Raw genomic sequence first — 24,218 nt, 5'->3', positions numbered from 1 at the left:
TTGTAAGAATTTGTATTTAGCTATGTTAAAATAATTTTCTATATCGAAACGGACAAATCACCTTTAAAAGTTATGCCTTTTCTGATCTACTACAGGTAGGTAGTTATGTGTTATCGTAGAGTACATACCAAGATTTCCGTATTCACACTTGTTTTCAATGTTATCTTTAAGAGCTTACTTCAAAGAAAAGTAAAGTACGAGGGTCGCTACTATAAGATGCTAACTGTCATTTTCACCCGAAAATTTCACAATTTTAATAAAAAACATATTCAAAATTATTTATCTTTTTAGCACGATTTGTGCTAACACTAACTTCAAAGTAGTGTGGCAGCATAAGAATGGAATAAGCTTAAGAAAATTTCGTTACGAAATTGATTTATAAACCTCAATAACGAAACTCTTGTGGACCGCCCACAGCAATTATTGATGATGCACAAGGACCGATATTACAAGATCGGCATATCGCTTGTGTGTGAGATTGAGGAAAACTATTTTTTGATGCTTTCTAGTGAAAAAGACTTCGCTCTGATTGACTTTTATAGTGTCTTATATAATGTAACGCAAAATTAATCACCCTATAGGAAGATTCATAGTGCCAATCAATATTTGACACTTGTGAACTAGACAGCAACATATGGCGATGACAACATCCAATGAAGCGACGCTTGGAATATTTGATAGAAATATTCTGCGAAAGATTTTTGGACTTTTGCACTTTGGCAACGGCGAATATCGCAGGTGATGGAATGATGAGCAGTATGAAGTTTACGACGACATAGACATAGCGCAGCGAATAAAGATCCAGCAGCTACGTTGCCTGGGTCATGTCGTCAAATTTTTTTTTTATTTAACAAAAAAGTTAACCAAAAATAAAATTGGATGATTAGTTTTGCGCCCCCTTGTTAATAGTATATATATATATACAATCAGTTTATATATTCTTTGTCCGGTGTTGCACCGAGTCACTACTCCAATTTGTGGTATGCGTCTTGATGTTGCTCCACAAATATAGTAGAGGTGCATAAAGTTTTATGAGGTATTTCACACTAGGAGATTGGCCATTGCATACCGAGGGGCGACCGTCATTAGAAAAAACGTTTGCTCTCATTAGCTATTTCATGGCCACAATAAGTTTTGCATCCGGACCCTACCGAATGGAAGTCACGCACAAACCCATTCAGGTACGACAGCAAGAGAGTATTAATCCCAAAAAAATTTTTAGAAATTACCACAATTTCTACCAAAAACCGCAGTAACTATTCTACCAGCGACATCTTTTTTACCAGGTTGACATACGAGTATATCCCAAATTGAAAAGCTAAACTGACGTAGACGAGTGAATTTCAGCGAAAGTATCACTGTGAGTATGACTTGTGAAATTGAAGCAAAAACTCGTTATTAGACATAAAAAGGGGTATGTATATGTATGCGTACATAATACATATACATATATGTAATGCACGATGGAGAAAATAATAAGATGACGCCTATCGTGGCACCGCTTCTTTGCTCTCAGAAAATTTTACAGAATCACTGTGTGTGTGACGACGCACTTGTGCAATTTATTATAATTGTGTGTTGTTTGTGTAATTTCTTCTTCTTGCACTTTTGTTCGCATTTTCACATCCTTCCATGACGTCACACATTCTCTAATGGAAATTGGAATCTATCGTGTACTTCATAGACATTAGCCTACACTGCCTTGAAAATTTGTGCATAAAATATAAGATCACAAGCACATTCCTGGCAGCTACCCCTGACGAAATCGTACAAGAATAGTAATTACAATTTTTTTTCTGGGTAGAGAGCGTACACAAAATGGATGTGTGGTCATCCGTTATAATGGAAAAAAGTGCCCCATTTATCCGAATATCATAATATGGCGTACACTAGAGGTGTTCGTTCAAATAACAGCCAAGTCTACGTTTCAGAATCAAACAGAAACTGAATTACAATAATACAATAAAAGAATTTAGAAGTGATTAAAATTGCTCAAAAAAACCTAGATCAACAGATATGTATGACGCCGCAAATGGCAAATTCAATAATATCTATTTTTACATATTTTTAAATAATATGAAAAAGGGCAAAATTAAAAAAAAGTGATGATTTCTGTGATATTTCCACAATCCACAATATATAGTATATAACAAAAATTTTGCCAAAATCAGTGCACTGAATTTAATTTTAATTAATTTATTATTATATTAAATTTAATTCCAAACTAAAATAGTTATCATATTCATTAGTAACTTTAAACGCATGACGAATACAGCTCGTTATTATTCGGTATGGTGTGAAAAACCAATGACGAGCTATACTCGTCATTTTACCGGGACAATACTATCATTATAGTTTTTATGAAAAATCTGAGTCATATTGATAACAAAATTGATGTGTTGTTTCACGCAATGTGTATTCAAACATATGCGCTATGTAATTATAGCACACTTTTTGTATAAAAATGATAATGTGAAAAGTTCGCTTTAGCCCATACTCGTATGTATGCGCTAGTAGAAAGAAACAACGAAAGTTAGCATAACTTTTTTATGTGTAACTAATTTGAAGCGCATGCATTGGAATACAAAAACATACTGAAAGTGTTCAGCCTAAACGACTATAACTTGTAAAAACAAGCTAACTTTGAAAAATACTTCAAGAGCTATATTAATCTAGTAATCTAGTAGTATCGACGTAGCCGAATGGGTTGGTGCGTGATTACCATTCGGATTTCACAGAGGGAACGTTGGTTCGAATCTCGGTGAAACACCAAAATTAAGAAAAACATTTTTCTAAAAGCGGTCGCCCCTTGGCAGGCAATGGCAAACCTCCGAGTGTATTACTGCCATGAAAAAAGCTTCTCATAAAAATATCTGCCACTCGGAGTCGGCTGTAGGTCCCTCCATTTGTGGAACAACATCAAGACGCACGCCCCAAATAGGAGGAGGAGCTCGGCCAAACACCCGAAAAGGGTGTACGCGCCATTTATATATATATATATATATAGTACAATAGTATCGACGAGTACTGCCCACATTCAAGCCATATCCTGTAGCCCAAAATTTGTGCGCCAACTAAATTATTTTATATTTATTATAGGGTCCGGCACTCGAAGTGTAACCAATTAAAAAGGTCATAAATATAGTTTGGAAAATTACTTTTATTCAATTCAAAGTAAAAAATGTGTGTAAATAATACAAAATTAAGAATCAATTTTATTTTGCTCGATATGACCATCTTTTGCCTTGACTATGGCCGTGAGGCGGTCCAGAAAGGAGTCGCAAGCTGCCCGAATGTGACTTGCAAGTATTTTGGCCCAATCGCAGGCAATGGTTTTTTTCAGCGCCTCGATACTGGTGAATCTTTTAGTTCTGACCTTGCTCTTCAAAATGACCCAAAGAGAATAATCCATCGGATTCGCGTCTGGTAAATTTGAGAGCTATGGTGTGGACGTTATGAAGTTCGGAAGATTGTTTTTTAGCCATTCTTGGTTCACTCGATCTTTGTGAGACGGTGCCGAGTCCTGTTGAAACGTCCATGGTCTGCCACCGAAATGTTTATCTGCCCACGGCTTCAAAGCACCCACCAGAATACTTTCCCGATAATATTATATATTTCACATTTACCTTGACGCCAGGCTCGATGAAAACGATTGGAGAGCGCACATCTGCGGTTACAGCGGCCCAAACCATTGCCTGCGGCGGGTGCTGCCTCATGGTGCCCAATCGATAACTCAAATTCTCGTATGAACGGTCGGTCAAATAAACCCTATCATGTACATTTTCTCTTCAGAAAACACAATTTTCGGAAATTGACCGCTTTCGGCCAAGCGCAGCAACTCCTTCGCTCTCTTTTGGATCTTGTAAAGCTTGACTTTGAGATCATTTTTCAGTATGTGGCGAATGCTGCGGTCAGATATTTTCAGTTCTTTCGCCATTTGATTGGCACTTCGTCGGGGATTTCGCTCAAGTCGCTTCTTCACTTTTTGAACCATTTCACGTGACGTTGCAGTCTTTTGATGACCACCTCCATGACGTTTCGCGACGCTACCAGTATCATTGTAACGAGTAATGGTGTGATAAATAGAAACTTTATTTACTTGAAGGTGCTCCAGCTCACGAACAATCGCTGGTTGTGAGTTTCCAGCCAAATATAATTCAATCGCACTATTGCGTTTGAAATCCCGATTTTCTTTTTTCGCGTTAACTCTCGGCAAAATGCTTCCGCGTGCTTATAAGCAATACTCTGGACTGACATTTAGCCAACAAACAGACTGCCCGTGCATCAGCTGCGGTTGGTTACACTTCGAGTGCCGGACCCTGAACTTGGTCTCGCAATGACCTATTGGCTTCTGGATAATGTTGTTTTTGATTATTAGTTTGCTCATGGTCATAGGTTAAGTAGTTTGAAAATTTTTGACACTATAAGATTGTCGATGTCTTTAACACGCGTGTTTGAATACACCATAACCCTGATTATACGTACTTTGCACAACTTCGCATAAAGTTTAAAGTATCAGATAAAAGTATGTTGAATGTATGATATTCTTCATATGTCTGATTACCCAGAAATTAGCGCAACTTACGAAAAATGTATATGTACATTCAAAAATTTAAAATTTATTTAAGCAATTACAAAAAAAATTACCACTTGCCTTTTTAAACGGATGAAAGTGTTTTATTTTTTAATATAAAAAACTTTTGGGTTAATTAGGAAAAGAAACGTAAACAAACGTTTTTTTTAACTAGAAATATGATGAAATTATAAAGGTGAAGTAATAATAGCAGTAGGAAATATTTGACACTGCCTTTACGGAAGGGTTTGGATAGATTTTCTAAAAGGGATAAACGACAAAAATGATTATTAAAGAACAATACCTTGATATTTTTAGTAAATATATGATTAAAAATTGCCGCTTGACTTGACAATTATAAGGCTTAAAATAATGCTCAACCTTATTGTTTTATTGTTCAAGCTCATGCCACACACAGCACCCTGTCGCGCAACTCACAATTTATAATTTATATCAAAAAATTAAAAATAGGGATTGTAAAGGGCTAAGAATTGGAATTCCAGTCGCAGTTCAAACGAGAAAAATTTCGAATATTGCTTGCTTAAGGGTGCATGCCAGTATCTAACACATTTTATTATTGCAATTCGGTTGTACCTTATTCAATTTTTTCTATTTAATAATTTATTATCTAATAAATGCGTTAGACATTCAAAAACTATGTGCACGTCATTGGAAATATACAGTATCAATTTGAAAATTATTACCCCTTAAACAACAGGTTGAAATCATAAGTGAGCAGAACAAAATATGCCTAATAAGTGCCTTTAGTTTGATTTATTTCTTTCTTTCTTTTTTTGAAGAAAATGAATCACGCAAAAATTTATTGTTTTCAAAATTTAAGGTATGTACAATTTATTTCAATTTTGAAATTATCTTACTCATAACGTTGAATTGCCCGGTTCGTCGGTATGTACATATGAATGTTCATAATGAATATTGCCTAAGTCTTATCAAAATTTAATTTTGTTTGCTTTCTTCGCAAGTGATCGTACAATATAATTTGAATTTAAAGTTTTAACTATAATCTACATGTTCGCCGATCGAAAATAAATATAATACATATGCACAATTTTTTATATGATCCTATTGAAAATGTGTAGCATTCAAACGAAATATTAATACACTCAATGGCGGATAATATGAATTTATTAAGTATAACGAATTTTTAAATGCATTTAACTATTTAAATCTTCATTTAATTCAAATTAACTACTGCAAACGCTCATGTTGTTACTCAAACGAACATTCAGTGCGTACCTATGTATGTAAGGTATAGTATGTAGGTAAGTATACACATGTGCACATGTGTAAGTATGTAGATACTTTTATAATTCAACTGCTTTGAACTGGCTATTTTTAGTATGACAACCAAATTAAGCGTTTAAAGAATATTTTATCGCAAAGTTGCCAGTGAAAATCAAGAGCCGTCATGATTCAAGCAATTTAACTAGGGGAAACGGTATCAAAAGCAGACGTGATTTGCATGGACTTTTAAACAAAAAAAGCTTAAAAAGAAAACTTGAGCCTTATTAATAGATGAAGCTTATGATTATTGCTATAGTGGTATTTTTGTAATTTTTTCATACATATTGTATGTTTATAAGAGTCATACGATTTTATATAAAAAAACGGCGAGGAAGGCCAAGTTCGGTCCGCGAATATTTTAATATAATTTAATATGGAATAGCTGCTAATTTTTTAAATCAAACAGGCGCATAGACAATGAGAGTAATGGATGGGCAGGTGGCAATTTAGTCTTAGCATTCAATAAATGGGCGTGGGTTTTATCCGATCGCAAACATATTTGCGTCGGATCTAAATGAGGTTGGGAGCAACACGTGTACCAAGTTTGGAGCTTTATTAAGTATTTATTTTTTTTTTTTTAATTTTAATCTATATTTTTTTGTCATCTATACTTTTTTGTCGTCTATATTTTTTTGGGGTCAAAATTGATATCAAATATCAGTAAGTTTATAAAGATATCACTTTTTTCTTTTTCTTAAACTACTGTTATGCGCGCCAGCGGACGGACTGACAGACATGTAGTAATCGACTCCTCTTATCGTTCTGAACATTTTGGTTATATATGTATGTACACATCTATCGTGGTTGCAATCATTGCTGTTACAATCATACGGTCAAAAAAGTATCGGAAATTGTTCAATAAAACAGAAAATAATTGTTTAATCATCAAAATTTATTTTGTCGCCTTCAAAATAGTCTCCATTCGAAGCAATACACATGTGCCAACGTTTAGTCCAGTCATCAAAGCACCTTTTAAACGCGTTTGAAAGGGTCTTCTTCAGCTCCTTCAGCGAATTCTCCTTAATGGCCTATGTAGCAATAATTTTATTGTATAAAAGTTTTTATTATTGGATATTACAATGTTTAAAGAAAAAAAAAAGGCTTTGTTTGTGTAAAAATATTTAAAAATGGCGGAGTTATGGCGTTTTCCCCCAAGACCCTTTTTTTGGAAGAGGCTTGCGGTGGACGCGATTCAAGTCCACCAAGTCAACTGAAATCAAAAAATCGAAAAGATTTCATTAGTATAGAGTTATATCTTCTTAGTGAACGATCAATATATTAAATATTTTGATTTTTGTGAAAATAGGAACATGTTTTTAAAAAACTCCACTTCTACAGTCCTAAAATTGGCATTAAAAAATTCATATCTGCAAAATAAAAATTTATACATAAAAATTTGATCGTTCACTAAGAGGCGACATCAATTACGAACAATTTAAAAAAAAATTATAAAAATCGGTTGAATACTTTTTTTGCAATCGCGTCCACCGCAAAATCATTTTTGGAAAAACACGTTTTTGAGATAATCGCGTTTAAAGTTTCAAGCGCCGCATGAGGCCGTACGCTCAGGACGTGACGACGCACAATTTAAAACGCTGTAACTTTCGATCTATTGCTCAGATCTCTATGAAATTTTTGGAAAATGTTCTCAAGGGATTGTACTTTACGATAAAGAAATAAAATTTATTTTGATTTTTTTGAAAAACACAAGGTATATAACCCCTTAAGGTTTGAGAAAAGGAAAGTCACAGGGGGCTAAATCTGGTGAATACGGTGGTTGTTCCATGATATTTGTCGAGTTTTTGGTCAAAAAAGTATTCAGAATATGAGCCTTTTGAGAGTTTTCTTTCCACATTTCCTACACACCTTCTCTCTCAAACGTCGCATAACTTTCAAATAATATTCTTTATTTACCATTTGGAACGAATTCCGAGTGCACAACCCCATGATAATTAAAGAAAACGGGTAGCATTATCACTTTTGACCGACTTTAACGTGATTTTTTGTGTTTCGGCTCATATGGATAGAGCCATTCAGCCGCCTGTTGACTGGTTTGCATATCAAACTCATACCATATACCTACGGCTCATCACCTGTTATGATGCGCTGGATAAACGTTGGGTCCGAATTCACTTGCTTCATGTCTTCAGCCACCTTCTTCCGATGAATTTTTTGCAAGAAATTCAACTCTCTTGGAAAGAGTGGAGCAGCCACGCGTCGCATGCCCAATTGATGATGTAAAATGTTGCGAATTGATTCGTGAGACACACTAAAGTCACGAGCTACCTCCCTCAATGATGGGCGACCAGATCGGGGCAAATCTTGCACGACTTCTCGGCCTCAGCAAAAGCCTTATACCATTCGTAGACCGGTGTCTATGATGAAGCACACTCGCCATAGGCTTCCTGCAACATTTTCCACGATTCGGCACACGAAATCCTGTTCAAACACACAAAATTTAAGGCAAATTCTTTGTTCGATATTTTTATCTATGGTGAAAATCCGAAGTATACCTGCTATTGACTGATATAATTAAATACCAACAACAAGATAATTGACAGATTACACTCAAACTGTGCGACACTATAGAGGACAGTTGTACCAATATTCCAGTAAAAGAAATTTAGACATACATATGTGTAACGCGCGCTTTATTATGAACAATTCCCAATATTTTATGACAGAATGTACAACCGGTATGTGAACCAATTTATAATACCCATGAGCATAATGCGCTGGTATAATAAATTTAGGCGACATCATCAGTAGGGGGAGCAACCCTAGTATTCGAATATATAGGCACACATATATGTACATACATACATATATATAGTATGTACTTCAAAGAATGTATGTGGGTGGAACAACCTGGGTGATGGTCATAGCGATAAGCCTTCACTTGTCGATAAATGTGTGCAAGCTAAGTGTTCACTAAGCTCAGCCGATCCTCAGTACAAGCTACATCAATAGGTAATATCGTGCAATTGGCATGAATCACCAATATTTACTCTTATCAGGTACTCACACATATGACATGTAGCAAATATAATATTTCTTTAAAAAAATTAAATAAGAAGAGTTACAATTCTGAAATATGTAGTTCAACTTACAGTGATGACCACGTCCTTGATGGCGTTCCGATTGCGTATTACCATGCCGCCTAGTGGTTTTTTTATATAAATTTTCGGCATTTTAGATTTTTCTTAACAACCAATCGGTGACCGAAACGAAGATTATCTAGTTTCTGTTTGTCCTCTCGAAGGGAACAATGGAACAAGCATACAAGCAAGTGTCTTAGTTTTTTCTCTGTGGATTGTCGGAACCCGGCAGCTGCGCCAAAGTTGGCGCTTTTCGCCGCTTGTGGTTGCAATGGACTGGCGACAGTGTTTAATGCAAAGCCCTTTGTTTTAATTCGAGCTATTTCACACGTTATGTACAAGTTAATTAAATACTACTAGTGGCAATGAACGACAGATCCACATATCGCGGCGCGAGAGTTAGCACACTACAATTATGTACTTTGATATAAGTTTTACCAAAAATGCATAGCGCAAGCAACTAATAGACGACTGAAAACACCACACAATTCTTTGGCGAATGCAATAAAAAACACATCGTCGCGGAGTTGAGGATAGAACTTTAGTTACGTTAATAATTTGCAGCGAACAAGTAACAACAAACCCGTAGTTAATTTATGAATTTACATTTTTTGCACTTGCGAAAACACTACGCACATAAACCTACTCTTTTTAGCTCTGATTTCTTCTATATTAGTTTTACTTCCTTGTATATTTATTTAAAAGGAAATTGTCGAGACGGACTAAAAGAAAAACACACTCAGAACAAAATACCTAGTTGCCATATTTTAAGACCAATTTGACTTTTAATAATCGGTAAACTGACATTTCTATCAATATATATATCGCAGGGTGACTCATGGGTGATAATTTTGTGATTTTTTACAATAAAAAAATATATTCAATGTATAGTTCAAACCTTAACTCTCCTTATGTCATCGATTAAAGGACTTCAACATTCGTCACAGCATTTCTAATTGATGTAACAATTGCCTAAACAAGAAAAAAAGAACGGCGTTGTAGGAAAAATTCGCTCGTGAATACCAATAAAAATAAAAGACAGTTCGAAAATAAAATGAATGTACATAAATATTATATTATTATATCATCAGCTTATTTTGTTGAATTCACTGAGAGCAGGATAGTGGTACGTGGGTGTCGCCAAGCGGATGTAAAACCTCTTCCAGTTTAAAATTAAGTGAAGGCAACCTCTCCAATGCTCTAAATATTTTTGAAAAATAACAGTTGTGGTTATATTGAAAGAAGTTCTTTTTATCAAAACCAGTTGGTTTTTGAATTGGTTTAAAGGGCAGGTTTATTTACGCTAGTAAAACATTTTTCACCTTGTACTGTGTGCAACAATTGGGGTGTTCACAGTTCGTTTCAAATTGTGTCTGAAAGTATAGACGTCTACATTCCACTTTGTACATATATACTAGCCAAAAAAGCGTTAAATATATGCAATATGCAAAAAAATTACATATTATGAACATAAGTTTTAAAAGAAAATCCCTAAAATTTATCGAAATATTATTGGATCTTTAAAATCGTGGACGTGTGAATGCAAATTCAGCATCGATGTTTTTATGAGCGATGTTACATCTCCAGATAGGCCGTGACATTTAATTTGCTGTCTTTTGTTTTATATATATTTTGAGCTTAAATAATTTTTTATATATGGCAACACCATGCTTTAAGGCTATTTCTCTGGACAAATTTTGATTGCTGTGAGAGTCGGCGAACTTTCTCTCTTCGTGTTTGGTGCAACAATTGCTCGATGTTTGCCAAACAAAACTTCAGCATAACTACGGCCTAATATGTTCTAAACGATTTCGATGGCTAAGCGGTATCATATTCATTTTCGGGCTATTACGGTTCCAAAAATATTATTCCAGAACCAGATATGTAAGTACATCAATTGAGTAAATGTTTAGATACTTTAAAGGTGCTTAATATGAAAGAAAGATTTGAACTAAATAACCTTATCTCAGTTCACAAAATTAAAAATAAAAATGCATCAGTGTATTTAGCGGATCGGATTGAATACGTAAGGGTAGTACAAAAACATGAACTATTAACTTTCATAAACCACTGCTGTAATAGTAGTAATTTTTTTCATTTCGAATTTTATTTGTTTCATTATTATCGTTTATGATATAATATATAAATTTAAATTCTACACTTACATACACAGCCTTAAAACTATTTCCAGACATCGCCATTTTTACTATCCTCTTCCTTATTCTTCATCATCATCATCCCCTTCACCATCCTCATCCTCATCACCCTCATCATCATCCTCATCCTCATCACCCTCATCATCATCATCATCATCATCATCGTCATCATCATCGTCATCATCATCATCATCATCGTCATCATTATCATCATCATCCCCTTCTCCACTATCATCTCCTTCAACATCATCATCTTCACTATCATGATCATCAGCATCTTCTTGTTCCTCTTCACTGTCTTCTTCCTCATCGCTCTCTTTTACAGTTGATTTTTCATCTTTTGATTTCTCCTTATCAGTTTTATTTCCAGTGCTTATACCCTTCTCAGTTTTAGCCTTTTTTGTGGGTACAACGCACTGTTTTCCGTTGGACTCATCGGCATCTTTTTGTTCTGATGCAGTATTCTCAGTTTCCATGGCAGCTCGCATATCTTTTAGTTTTTGTTTACGTTTCACGTCTGTTTTCGAGAGTTTCAACAATTTACCCTCTTTTGTCATTTCAAACTGTGTCAAAACTTCGTTAGCTTTACGTTTCAGTTTTATCAAACGCTCCTCACGTGGACCAACAACGTATGGTGTATCCTCAGGGGCTTTGGCAGCGCTGAGATAAATTGGCAATGACGATGTCCCAGCAATGCTAATTTTTAGATATAAGCCTCGTATGTTGGGAAAACTACCTGGATATATATTCTTTAATTGTTCCATCACGTACATAACATTCTCAGCTATTTGATCTTTTGTAAACTTGTGATTACCGACTGGTATGGATATGAGATCACCTTTTTGCAACTGTTTATAAGCAGTACGACGTAGAGATTTTTCAATCTCACGCTTTAAATTTTTCTCATTACTCATGCGCACAGAATGGAAAGTAGTACGGGGTTTCTGAAACACCTATTTGAATATTATTAGAAAAATTAAAAATTCTACAGATATTTCATTAAATCGTACCTTGCCACAAAAGCCAGATGCATGCCCTACCAATCGGCCATCACATAGAAAATAGTCATAGGAGTTTCCAAATTTCCGTACCGTTTCAAAAGTATTACATTCATTTCTAAGTTTATTAAATGGTATAATCGTCAGTCCTTCAATTCCGGCCTCACGAAAAATATCCTCATAGTGTTGAATTGTTGGTTCATAGTCGACTTTGGCGCCACGTTGTAAATCCGACACAATAATAGCTACATCATCATCCTTATCGACTAAAGAATGCTTCAAATTGCTTAACGTGATAGGAAAAGGGAGATATTAATAAAAGTAAATACATCGATACTAATCTAATTAATAATTTATATTTAACACTTACAGTTTTACGACGCGTTTAGGAGCATTGGGAATCTTAAAACAAGCAACATTTAAGAAGTATTGAAAATCGCTAAATATAGCAGTTTTCTTGCCAGACACTTCCTTTTCCGCCTGCTTTTTGAGACCTCTCGCTATATTCTTTATGTTATCTTCGTTAACAATAGCATTGAATTTTTCTTCATTAAAAGGTGGCGCTTTAAATAGGCGTTTCGGTTGGGCCTTTTTGATTTTATTTAATTTATTCTCACGCCTCTTTTTTATTTGTTGCTTTCTAAATGCACGCTTAGCGGCTTTTTTCTTTTCCAACTTCGTTAAATTTGATGTTTGCTCTGCTGAATTTATTTTTTCGTCTTTTTGTGCCTTAGACTTTTTGTGATGCCGTGGTTTTTTTTTAAGCACAGATTTTATGGGCTTGGGAGCAGCAGGAGACTCAGGTGGTGCTAGAACTAATGGTATTTTCTTAGCTTTTACTGCCTCTTTTTTTAAGTCTTTTGACTGTGTTTCCTTAGATTGTTTATTCGACGCTTTTTTGCTCTCCTTTTTTAACTTTTCTTTCTTTTCGTTTTTTAGAGGCACCACAATATCAGCATCTTTAGCGATAGCCTTTCCGAGAATTTCTTTTTTAGACTTCGAAACATTCTCAAAAGTTTTTGACTTATCTTTTTTACTCGTTTTGGAAATACCAGCAAGAGGCGGTGCCAGCAATTTCTTTTTCTTCTTCTCTATTATCTCCACTGGTTTGGTTAATGATTTTTGTAATTTCACCATTTTTACCATAAATTCACTGCTAAAAAATCAAAAATATTACTCCAAGTAAACACGTGCGTTTGAAAGTTCGGATAATCTGTCAAATAGTTTATATGTGTATGTCAACGGTCAAGTGATGCCAGACCAAGAATGACGAATATAAGATTGCGCATCGAGTGTTTCGCTATCTTTTTGGTTTGAGTTTGACAGTCAGCTATTCTCATCGTGACATAAACGAAACAAATACCTACCAATATGTGCAAGCAAATATAAATTTACAGAGTTCAAATTTAAACACTTTTGAAGGTATTAGATATTTAATAATGTAGTATGGTTTATGTAATTATGATTTTAATAATGTAATATTATATTTCATACAACACCAAACGAAAAAAGTATTTGCCTGCAGCTACTTCCCTACTCTTATTTCTTACGGTAGCTTGCATGTGTTAATCAAATTTTCAAATATTTTCAGGAAAATTTATTTCTAGGTTTTAATAATATTTCAGTGTACCATACTCGCATGTATATGAACATTAATGCCACACCATTCCTCTGATTTCGATGTACGAGGTAGAATGTTTAGTTTGTTTGTGAGAGGCATAAATAAGACAAGTGTTTGGCGTGTCCGGCGATTTTCTGCTGTCGACTCTTGGCTCTCTTAGACTCTTCCATATACAATTTTCAAAAGACTTGCTTCATCAGTTCACTAATTGTAGGTTGACATTTATGAATTTTTTTTATTACAAGTAAAAGTTTATTCAGTAAAAACTTGCCATTTCATCTAAAAATGAAATGTAACTTTGCGCTCTCAGTTTCCCTGTCCTTGAAAGTTTTTTGCGTACGAAAACAAGAAACAGAAAACAAGTTCATGTAATGCGCAACCCACATTATATGTATGTGTGTACACTTTATAATGAAACCTAGCAAAGATTTTTACCACCTATGAAATTTTATTGGTTTCCTATGTATATCCCACCAGGGATTAGGCAATATTAAAACACAGATTTTTTAGTCTGTACTTATTAAACTTTTGTCCTATATTCTTACACTTTGTATGCTTATATGTACTTATTTACATATTGAAGTGTACATCCAATCTACTGCAATATGTTAAGCAGTTATAGAGTTATTGTTCAATTAAATCTCAAATATAAATTGAAAATGTGTACAATAATTAATTACAGAAGTGGTTTTCTAAAATAGTGTTTCGCAAGGCTCTACGAATTAGCGTATGAGATTTAAATATTTCAATGTCATCCCAAATATAAATGTTAGGCGTACTTGACCTTATTTAGCACAACTGGTTACACATTTTTGGAGAAGTATAAAACATGTTTGTATTCATGATTACTTTTCTCAATGTTGATTCAACTTCACACATTCCTTGCCGATTGATATTGTTTGTTTCATACCATTTCGAGCTAAACTCCCAATCCGTAAAAAGCGAGATTGCCTGTATAAAATTTATGTTTAAAATCTATGTTTTCTGTATTATATATGTGTAATTAGCGCGTGCACCCTTTTTGGGTGTTTGGCCGAACTCCTCCTCCTATTTGTGGTGTGCGTCTTGATATTGTTCCACAAATGGAGGGACTTACAGTTCTAAGCCGACTCCGAACGGCAGATATTTTTATGAGAAGCTTTTTCATGGCAGAAATACACTCGAAGGTTTGCCATTGCCTGCCGAGGGGCGACCGCTTAATTTTGGTGTTTCACCGAGATTCGAACCTACGTTCAATCTGTGAATTCCGAATGGTCGTCACGCACCAACCCATTCGGCTCCGACGTCCGCCGTATTATCGATACTTATAATTACGAATGTAAGGATAAACCTTAAGAGGTGTGCAGGCATAATTTTAATAGAATTTTTATTAGATATTAATTCTGCATTGATATTACGGAAAAAAAATTGTGTTCACAGACGCTTTGCCCTTTCATTGCTTATTATAAAATGTAATATTGGGTTTCGCATGCACATTGCTGCAATCTCAGTAGACGTCGTTTACGGATTTCCTCCAACTGCCTATTATATATATATGTATATAATTAGCGCCTACACCATTATTGGGTGTTAGGCCGAGCTTCTCCTCCTATTTGTGGCGTTGCTCCATAAATGGAGGGACCTACAGTTTCAATCCAACTCCGAGTGACATATATTTGTTTATGAGGTTTTTCATGGCAAAAATACACTCGGAGGTTTGCCATTACCTGCCGGGGGGCGACCACTATCAGAAAAAACTTGTTCTTCATTTTGGTGTTTCATGTAGTTTCGAATGGTAATCACGCACCAACTCATTCGTCTACGGTGGCTGCCAATTGTCTATAACTAGCAGAAAAATGCGCTATTAAATTAAATATTTCTTCTTTTTGCTTTTTCTTCATATGGTTAATAATAATTACACAAATCAAAAACATTGAAATATTCTACCAAATCAATTTCTATGACGAAAAACTTTTCAAAACAATCTTGACAGGTGATGATCAAATGTGCAGCTAATATGCCTTATGTGAGGGGATAGATTAATTAATGTGGATTTGTTGCTACTCACTGCAAATGTAAACGTGCTTTTAGGATAGGTAACATTATAATACGTTCACATATAAGTAGATGATCTACTTTTTCGCGCTTAACTCAAAATCCGTAATTAAATTTCCCATACAAAATTTCTCTCCCAAAATCTGAGATTATAAAATAATCCTAGATAATAACGACACCTTTTGACATACAACCCTGTGTTATCGATAATTATTATTACGAATGTAAGGAGAAACATCAAAATAAAAACTAAATGAAATGGACGGTGGCAAAGAAAACAGATCTGTAAACATAATTCTAATAAAATTTTATTTAAATATTAGTAATTATGGAATCATTTTACAGAAAACAACGTGTGTTCATAAACGTTTTGTCCTCTTATTACTTATTATAAAATGCCATATAGAATATCCCATGGGCATTGCTGCCACAATTTTTTGCAACCGCAGTAAACGTCGCATACGGATTTCCTCCAACTGTTTATTATTAGCAGCCAATTAACCTCTCAAAGCAGTATTAACAGCTGATTGTCAATTTTGCAGGTAATATGTGAACGGGTAGATTAATTTGGTGAATTTATATGTGATTAATGCATATGTGAACGTATTATTAGTTGACAGATTTATATTCTATCTATTGGTGTCTAACTATACCATAAGTTATATGTAGAAATCCTGGATATTCAACACCGCTGGCAGTTCTGTGTACTTTAATCAGCTGTCTTTTATTTTGCATCGGAAAGCAAACGTGTAAAAATAATAGCTGTGGTATTGACTCAGACGTTTAGAACAGATGCGGAATTTTAATTTGGTTGAATGACACAGAAATATTTAGTAAGTGCAAACGTTAGTCTAAAACTTCTTTTGATTTAAGCTGCTAATTAATTTTTCTATTTTACGCCAAAGCAAACCGCCAAATGGTACGTATAGTTTTTCTTCATCCCGATTTGGGGATAGGCGGCGCTGAACGATTGGTTGTGGATGCAGCGCTCGCATTGAAATCGCGAGGGCATGAAGTCAGTTTCTTGACAAATCATCATGATCCATCGCACTGTTTTAAGGAAACTTCAGACGGCACTTTCCAGGTGCAAGTAGTTGGTGATTGGTTGCCACGCAAGATATTCGGCCGATTTTATGCCCTTTGCGCATACTTACGTATGATGTATGCCGCATTATATGCATCTCTCGTGTTGTCGCGTCAGGAACATTTAGACGTTTTCTTCTGTGATCAAATTTCTGTTGGTGTACCTATATTGAAACTTGCTAAGAGACGACCAAAAATTATTTTCTACTGTCATTTTCCCGACCAGTTACTGAGTATTCGAGAAGGGTATATTAAAAGTGTTTACAGAGCACCATTAAATTATTTGGAAGAATTTACTGTTGGTATGGCCGATGTGACTTTAGTCAACTCAAAGTTTACCTTACGTGTTTTCGGTGACACCTTCCGTCGCCTAGATGGAGTACCCGACGTATTATATCCATCTTTGAACACTAAAAATTTCGATGCAATGCAAGCCAAAATTGCACAAAAGGAAAGTATTGAGTTTGGAGTTCATGGTTGTGAAAATATACCACGAAATGCGTTTGTATTTCTTGATATTAATCGATATGAACGAAAGAAGAACCATGCATTAGCTTTGCACGCATTTCGTTTGCTGATCGATGCGTTGCCCATTTCGGAATCGAGACGTTGCCGGTTAATAATCGCTGGCGGATACGATAACCGCATTGTAGAAAATGTAGAGCACTACGAAGAACTCCATCAGCTGGTGAACAAGCTTGAACTGAGGGAAAACGTGTTATTGCTACGTTCCCCGAATGACGATGAAAAATTTGTATTGCTTTATAAAGCTCATTGTCTACTTTATACCCCTGATAACGAGCATTTCGGTATAGTGCCACTCGAAGGTATGTATATGTCAAAACCAGTGATTGCATTAAATAGTGGTGGACCGACGGAGACAATTGTAAACAACTCAACAGGATTTTTATGTGAGCAACAACCGACAAAATTTGCAGATGCAATGCTACAGCTATATAAGGATGATGCATTGCGTGAACGAATGGGTGTGATGGGGCACAAGCGGGTACAGCAAAAATTTTCTTTCGAAGCTTTTACCGATAAACTCAACAATATTGTGGAAAGCGTAATGAAACCGGCATGGACAAAGGAAAATAATATGAAAAAAGAGACATAAGTAATAAAGAGATTGCAATGTATCAGCACGAATTATTTATAACGCCATGAAAAATTTATAATAAGATTTTCGCGAATGCTTTATAAATAATGCCAGAAAATCATTCGTAAATTTACTCGATTGAAATTTTATTCTTCACGGCATAATTTAATTCCGACGATAAGCTATATTTCTTGAAGTATTAAAATTTTTCAGTTCTTTGCATTTAAAACTAGGTGTTATACTTTAAGAATTCAATATTGAAATAAAGGCAAGTTCATTTGAAATGCGCATATTTTAACTAACCAAATCTACTTTGCCAAGTTACTCATATCGTTTATATAAATATAAATAACCAAGATCTTTTGGTGGATTTTGTGAAAGAGCTACTTTACTATCGTTGAAGATCACCCATCGTCCATCCTTTTGTATGTGGCACACGTAATGTCCAACTTGGGCCGATGTGCCCATATGTGAGATAAAGGCAACGAGCTTATATTTGCCTACACCATTGCGGTACGTTCTCTGCTCTCCAACACCAGTATCAGCGTCAGCATGACTTTGTGGGGTTTCATCTATGTCCATATCGTCGGCATGTGAGAAAATCCAATCTGTTGCCCGCTCAATGTTGCCATCGGTAGCTTTCAATGCCTTAGTTGCCTGACGTTCCTCAAAACCCATGCTCATTAGCATAGCTACACTATCAGGATTAGCAATAAACTCAATTGCTTTACTATCGCCAATGCCATCAACAGGCAGAGTAAACGGCTCCGATATATCCGCATCGCCTATATGCTCCATCAACCAATTTGAAGCTGCTTCTAGACTAATGTTTTTGGTGTGAAACACCGCTCGTTTGCAAGCTTCAAGAGGGAATCCCATTTGCATCAGCTCGCCCATTAAATTTTCATCAAATGAAAATTTTGGCTTGTCTTCTGTTTCAGGTAGAGGTTGCTCATTCGGCTGCATTCCCGTGGCTTTCCAGTTGCTGAGATCTAATTCGTCTGGCATATCAACCGACACATCCAACTTCTTTGGTACCCAATCGGAGCCAAGTGTAAACTTACGCAAATGCAACATCAGGAAATCTGGCATGTTTTCAAGTCGTGTGGTCTTTTTGGCGGTGGTCATACAGTTTGCAGCGGATGAGTAGAATTGATCAAGCAATTCAGGTGCGAAAAAACGTTCTAAACAAGCTAGTAGGGGCACTTTGTGTCTCACTACGTTTTTGTCACTGATATTATTTTTACCATCTGCGGCTTTACGTTCCAAATATTCTTTGACTTCGTCTAAGTTTGTGGCTTTTTCCAATGGTATTTCCAAGGGCAAGCAATAGTCATTGCGGTGTGTGTACTTTACCTTTTTACTAGTCATGCACTCTACACGGTCTTCCAAATTGATTGTGAGTGCTTCTACTGGGTTGGCTTCACCACGAGAGTTTCGTTCGATTATATTGATAAGATGTAAATAAAAATCATAAGCATCCTGCTGCTGCTTTGTACTAAAGTCAGGATGATTTTTGCCAATTACGTTTTTGAACATAGTTGGCGAAATACCAGTACACTCCGAATCCAGCGAGTTCTCCGAAATGCTACTATATTTCCCTGACCACAGGCCATTTCCCAGCTTGGCCATTTGTATGTTGAAGTCATTTGCAGGGTCTGATGGAAATGCGTTGAAATATTTTTCAGCACCCTGTCCTACGTATCGCTTGATGAAATCAGGCAGCGTAAATATTACCTGTTAAATGAGTTTTTGGAAAAATTAAAATTATTTACTTATGCAAAAATAATTAAATAAATTCTGTAAATTAATAAATATAGATAACAAAATGCCGAAAAAATGTTTATTTTTTCTTAAGGAGTTAAACGCAAAGAAATGGGCATTCCCGTTTTCAGGACTAAAGTTATATGACGTCAAATTAATTTTCCAGCTAGAATAATAAATAGATAGTTGACAAATATTTTCCAGTTAAAAATGATTTTAAAATTACGAACCATCATACGTTGGAAATGCTGTTTTTTATGCATGAAAAAAAATTAAATATAGTTTATAATGATCCTGAAAATGTCCTAAAATTTAGGTTTTAGAAAAGGAAAAATTAAAAACAAGTAGTTATATGTGTCTTGCAACAGAATAGTAGCCCTAGTACAGGATTGCTCTTTAAAATGAGCCTATTTAAAAAACAAAAAAAAAATACTAAATGAGAACTTTCTAAATATACATATGTACATATGTACATATGTATCTATGTGAGAACAAAATAATTTCTACGAGTAACATCAAAAAATAAGAGTTAGGCAGTAAAATCACATTTTTTTCTTTTTTTTATGTAAGTATAATATATTGATCGGCGGCCGCCGTAGCCGAATGGGTTGGTGCGTGACTACCATTCGGAATTTAAAGAGAATGTAGGTTCGAATCTCGGTGGAAGATCAAAATAAAGACAACGTTTTTTCTCACAGCGGTCGCCCCTCGGCAGGCAATGGCAAACCTCGGAGTGTACTTCTGCCATAAAAAGCTCCTCATAAAAAATATCTTCCATTCGGAGTCGGCTTGAAACTGTAGGTCCTCCCATTTGTGGAACATCAAGACGCACACCACAAATAGGAGGAGGAGATCGGCCAAACATCCAAAATGGGTAAATGGGCAAATTACATAATATATATATATGTATATATAATATATTGATATAATATTACTCACCTGCATTACACTGTTGATGTAACACGAATTGCCGAGATTACGCATACCCGTGTAACCTTGACCAGCTAGTGGCTGTAGCTCACTATCGCTTTCTGTAAGTAGGGACCATTCACCAATGCGTTGATTAATTTCTATCTCCAATTCCACCATCGATTTTTCACTCTTTTTCATGGCGGCCATATTTATACCGAAGTGAGTGAGATGTTTTTCCAGATTTGTATCGATAACCATGTCATCTTCTGGATATGAGAAAACATCAGATTTACCGTCGGCAGTAATGGTGCCCAATTTAACAGCCAACGGATAGCCTTTTTCTTGGTAGTACTCCACAGCATGATCATTGCCACCGGAACCGTCGAAAAATTTACGTCCACAAAGTATGGAACCATCAGTTAGGTTCAACCATAAGTTGTTTGTTAAGTCACATTTTTCGCATTTCCAACCTGAAGGCGGTATTTTTTTGCCATTATCTAGCTGAATTAAGGTATCTGAATACTTGGAGACTTGTCGTACCTCGCCATCCCAAGTACCTACATGAATTATTAATTGCCAATTAGATTTTAAAATCATGTACTTGAAGTCTTACCTGTTAGTGTTTTCTTTTCTAATTGAGCCAAAGCTGAATCCTGTGCCAGCACCGCCCCAACCGACTGTGTTATAAGCAGAGGCAATTGCTCATCGGGGAATGGCAATTTCTTTTCAATGTCTGGCATTACCACAATACTAAAAGTGTCCTTAATTTCAAATTTCTTTTCAATTGCCTCATTATAACCACCCTCAACGCCTATAGCCAATCGGGTTATTTTACGCTCTGGCCCACCTTCTTCAGCGCATGCACTGCCCGTACTTTCTTTGGGAGTCTTAATCCGTTGTATATGCAAGAACACTGCATTTCCAGTCTTTTCAGCATATCGTTTGACATATGCTTCACCAAAGCCAAGAAAGCTACTTAAACTCACATAAAGTCCAGTCGGAGTTTCCGGGGTATCATATGAATAGACACATTCATCTTTATAGATGGGTACATTATCGCATGGTACGCGAATTTTCGTCAAATGCTTTTGTAACTGTTCCATTGCCTTGATAATACCTTGGAACGTTTATCTTTATTTAAAGTTTATTATTGAATTTAAAGTCCAATTATTGTTTTACGACTAAAGTTACAAGAAATATTATTTTACAGCAATTAATCAGCAATTTAACAACCTATGCGTCAATGCAAGTTTTATTTTAGGATTTAGGCATTTGAAACAGATAGGTTGCAATCGAAACACGACAGAATGGCAGTGAATGCCATTTTTACCGTACAAATGCATGCAATATGTTGTACGTACCAATGTTAATATGAAATTCAAATTGTTTTAAAATGTGTAACATATATATTCACTATATCAGGCCGTAAATATATTGGCTCCGTCATAATTCATTTTGTTTTCGTGACCCAGAACATTAACCGATTAGACCATTGGACTTATAAAATCCAAAATTGGAAATTTCCGTAGAATCGTGTCAGCTGATTGCGCTCTCACCATACAGTGTTGCCAAACACTACATTTCGAAGTCATTTACAACATAAACATAGAAAAATTATAACTTTTATTAAAATAACTTAAAAAAAATGTTGAAAAATGTTAATTATAAATAAATGAACTATTTGCATTTGGTGGTTTTTGGCTTTGGTTTATTAAACAATGAAAAAGTGTAACTGATAACTCGCATGTATGAAAAAGTGTGTATGCAATAATATCAATGGCAACTTTGTGTCGATACAAACAAACACAAATACACACAAACCGATGTATTGTGAAAATATGTAACTAAAAGAACGCAGTGGTTTTCTACGGTATAAGTTTTGCTCAATTTTGTGTTCTTTACGGACTGCGGCAAGGAACCACGATACATTGGTCAGTGTTGCACCATTAAAGTACGTTCACATATGCATTAATTACCAATAAATCCACAAAATTAAGCTACCCGTTCACATATGGCAGATTACCTGCAAAATTGACAATCAGCTGTCAATACTGTTGTGAAAGGTTTTTCTTCATAGAAATTATTTTGGTGGAATATTTCGATGCTTTTGGTTTGTTTAATTATTACTAAGAAAAGACAAGGAGAAGGCATAGCTAGTTTAATTGCGCAACTGGCTGCTAATAATAAACAGTTGAAGGAAAGGAGGTTTCAAAAAATTATGGCAGCAACACGCATTCGAAATTGGATATTACATTTTATAATAAGTAATAAAAGGACACACACTTATTTTCTGTTAAATAAATTCATAGTTAATAATACCTAACAAACATTTTATTAGAATTATGTCTACAATCCTGTTAAACCAAATAATGATCTATTACACAGAAAACAAAAAGTCCAAAAGTATGGTTACTATCTAAGATTATTTTACAATATAATCTCAGATTTTGGGAGATACATTTTGGGAGTTAAGCACGAAAAAGTAGATCGTCTACTTATATGTTAACGTATTATTATTAGCGAAATTTTCTCCTTTCAAGTGTCAAACAGTAGAAAGTTTTTAAACTTCCAAATTCTGTCAAAAAGAGATATGGTGGCCATAGCCATACGAAAAAACATTATATTCAGAACAGTAGAATATTAAACAGTTGAAGACATTTTAATTATTAAAACAAAAAACTAGTCCCAAATTTGATTTTCGTTTCAGTTTACTTCCCGCCCAGCATCTCTACTGGTGACTTTGAAGCAAAAATTGAAAGACTTTAGGCTTTTTAAAAGGCGGTTATCATCGTGGGTGATTTTATTGGTAGAAGCAAATTATGGGGAAATGCAATGGACACAGGAAAGGGGAAAAAGCTAGTTAGCCTCATTCTCGGTTAAAAATTTATATGCCTAAATGTTGGTTACATCTCGTTTAAAAAGACCTAAAGAATTCGAATAGATCTAATCTTTGTTAGCATCGCTAAAAATTGTGCTTGGAGAGTTCTTCCCTTCCCTCTTGGGGCAGCCAGCATCTCCCAGTCGTTTTGGATATTAAAACGGTTGCGAAAAAAAGTTAAATTTATCATCAAAAAGAAACTCCTTTACGCCTTAAAAGATGCAAATTTCGACCCTGCTTTGAAAATATGAGAAGGTTTTTAAAGAGGAGGTGAAGGCTGACACTTTTCTTCTAAAGGTCAAGATGGTACGCAAACCTTGGTGGAACGATGCACTTGCTAAATCATATCGGTTAATGGTAGCGTCTTTCAAAAAAAGTAAACATTTCCCAACGCCGGAAAATCTTGATGTTGCTCTGCAACGCAGGGAACAATGAAAATCCGATGTAAAAAAAAAAACAAAAAAGAAAGCTTTGGGAACAAAATTGATGAGATTAATCACAACTCAAATGCCTCTGAGGCTTGGTGCTTTGTTAAATGTTTGAAGGGTTTTAATGAGTTATCTTCTGATTACGGTTGGAACGAGGATTAAAATAGGGACTATTTAGCCTTACTTAAGAGCCTTTGGTGTTGGCTCTTGGTGTGGTTCCAATGGGGCTTCGTTTCACGTATGAGCAGATGGTGGCTGTCCTTAACCGG

At 35.3% G+C, this 24,218-nt stretch overlaps 4 protein-coding genes across 4 annotated transcripts in view; 1 reads left to right on the top strand and 3 right to left on the bottom strand.

The window, feature by feature from the left end:
- LOC129240840 (hippocampus abundant transcript 1 protein-like) overlaps window positions 1-9,743 on the bottom strand; it is a 34,933-nt gene extending 25,190 nt beyond the window's left edge. Inside the window, exon 1 of the mRNA XM_054876865.1 lies at window positions 8,989-9,743. Coding sequence (XP_054732840.1) covers window positions 8,989-9,069 — 81 coding nt within the window. The 5' untranslated portion in view covers window positions 9,070-9,743. The remainder of the gene's footprint in view (window positions 1-8,988) is intronic.
- A 1,286-nt stretch (window positions 9,744-11,029) lies between these two features.
- Window positions 11,030-13,364, bottom strand: LOC129242352 (ribosomal L1 domain-containing protein CG13096-like). Its single transcript, XM_054878945.1, has 3 exons — window positions 12,501-13,364; window positions 12,143-12,416; window positions 11,030-12,085 (listed from the first exon to the last, which is right to left on the bottom strand). Exons 1-3 carry the CDS (start codon window positions 13,274-13,276, stop codon window positions 11,195-11,197), a joined length of 1,941 nt encoding a protein of 646 aa, XP_054734920.1. The 5' UTR covers window positions 13,277-13,364; the 3' UTR covers window positions 11,030-11,194.
- A 3,091-nt stretch (window positions 13,365-16,455) lies between these two features.
- Window positions 16,456-18,119, top strand: LOC129240726 (alpha-1,3/1,6-mannosyltransferase ALG2-like). The gene is made up of 2 exons (XM_054876696.1): window positions 16,456-16,618; window positions 16,691-18,119. Exon 2 carries the CDS (start codon window positions 16,702-16,704, stop codon window positions 17,983-17,985), a length of 1,284 nt encoding a protein of 427 aa, XP_054732671.1. The 5' UTR covers window positions 16,456-16,618; window positions 16,691-16,701; the 3' UTR covers window positions 17,986-18,119.
- On the bottom strand, window positions 18,093-21,911 carry LOC129240725 (ubiquitin carboxyl-terminal hydrolase 5-like). The gene is made up of 3 exons (XM_054876695.1): window positions 21,257-21,911; window positions 20,671-21,200; window positions 18,093-19,704 (listed from the first exon to the last, which is right to left on the bottom strand). Exons 1-3 carry the CDS (start codon window positions 21,744-21,746, stop codon window positions 18,289-18,291), a joined length of 2,436 nt encoding a protein of 811 aa, XP_054732670.1. The 5' UTR covers window positions 21,747-21,911; the 3' UTR covers window positions 18,093-18,288.
- Window positions 21,912-24,218: the final 2,307 nt, after the last annotated feature.

Source organism: Anastrepha obliqua, chromosome 3 (genome assembly GCF_027943255.1).
Source record: "Anastrepha obliqua isolate idAnaObli1 chromosome 3, idAnaObli1_1.0, whole genome shotgun sequence".
In the NCBI taxonomy this organism is placed as follows: domain Eukaryota; kingdom Metazoa; phylum Arthropoda; class Insecta; order Diptera; family Tephritidae; genus Anastrepha; species Anastrepha obliqua.
The sequence above is the reverse complement of the archived record's forward strand: the minus strand, read 5'-3'. Positions and strand labels throughout refer to the sequence as shown.

Coding starts and splice junctions, on each gene's coding strand:
- LOC129242352 (XM_054878945.1), bottom strand. CDS start 13,276: ATGGTAAAAATGGTGAAATTACAAAAATCATTAACCAAACCAGTGGAG. Junction 12,417..12,500: donor CCTAAACGCGTCGTAAAACT/GTAAGTGTTAAA, acceptor TATCACGTTAAG/CAATTTGAAGCATTCTTTAG. Junction 12,086..12,142: donor CATCTGGCTTTTGTGGCAAG/GTACGATTTAAT, acceptor ATATTCAAATAG/GTGTTTCAGAAACCCCGTAC.
- LOC129240726 (XM_054876696.1), top strand. CDS start 16,702: ATGGTACGTATAGTTTTTCTTCATCCCGATTTGGGGATAGGCGGCGCT.
- LOC129240725 (XM_054876695.1), bottom strand. CDS start 21,746: ATGGAACAGTTACAAAAGCATTTGACGAAAATTCGCGTACCATGCGAT. Junction 21,201..21,256: donor AGAAAAGAAAACACTAACAG/GTAAGACTTCAA, acceptor TAATTCATGTAG/GTACTTGGGATGGCGAGGTA. Junction 19,705..20,670: donor ACATCAACAGTGTAATGCAG/GTGAGTAATATT, acceptor CTCATTTAACAG/GTAATATTTACGCTGCCTGA.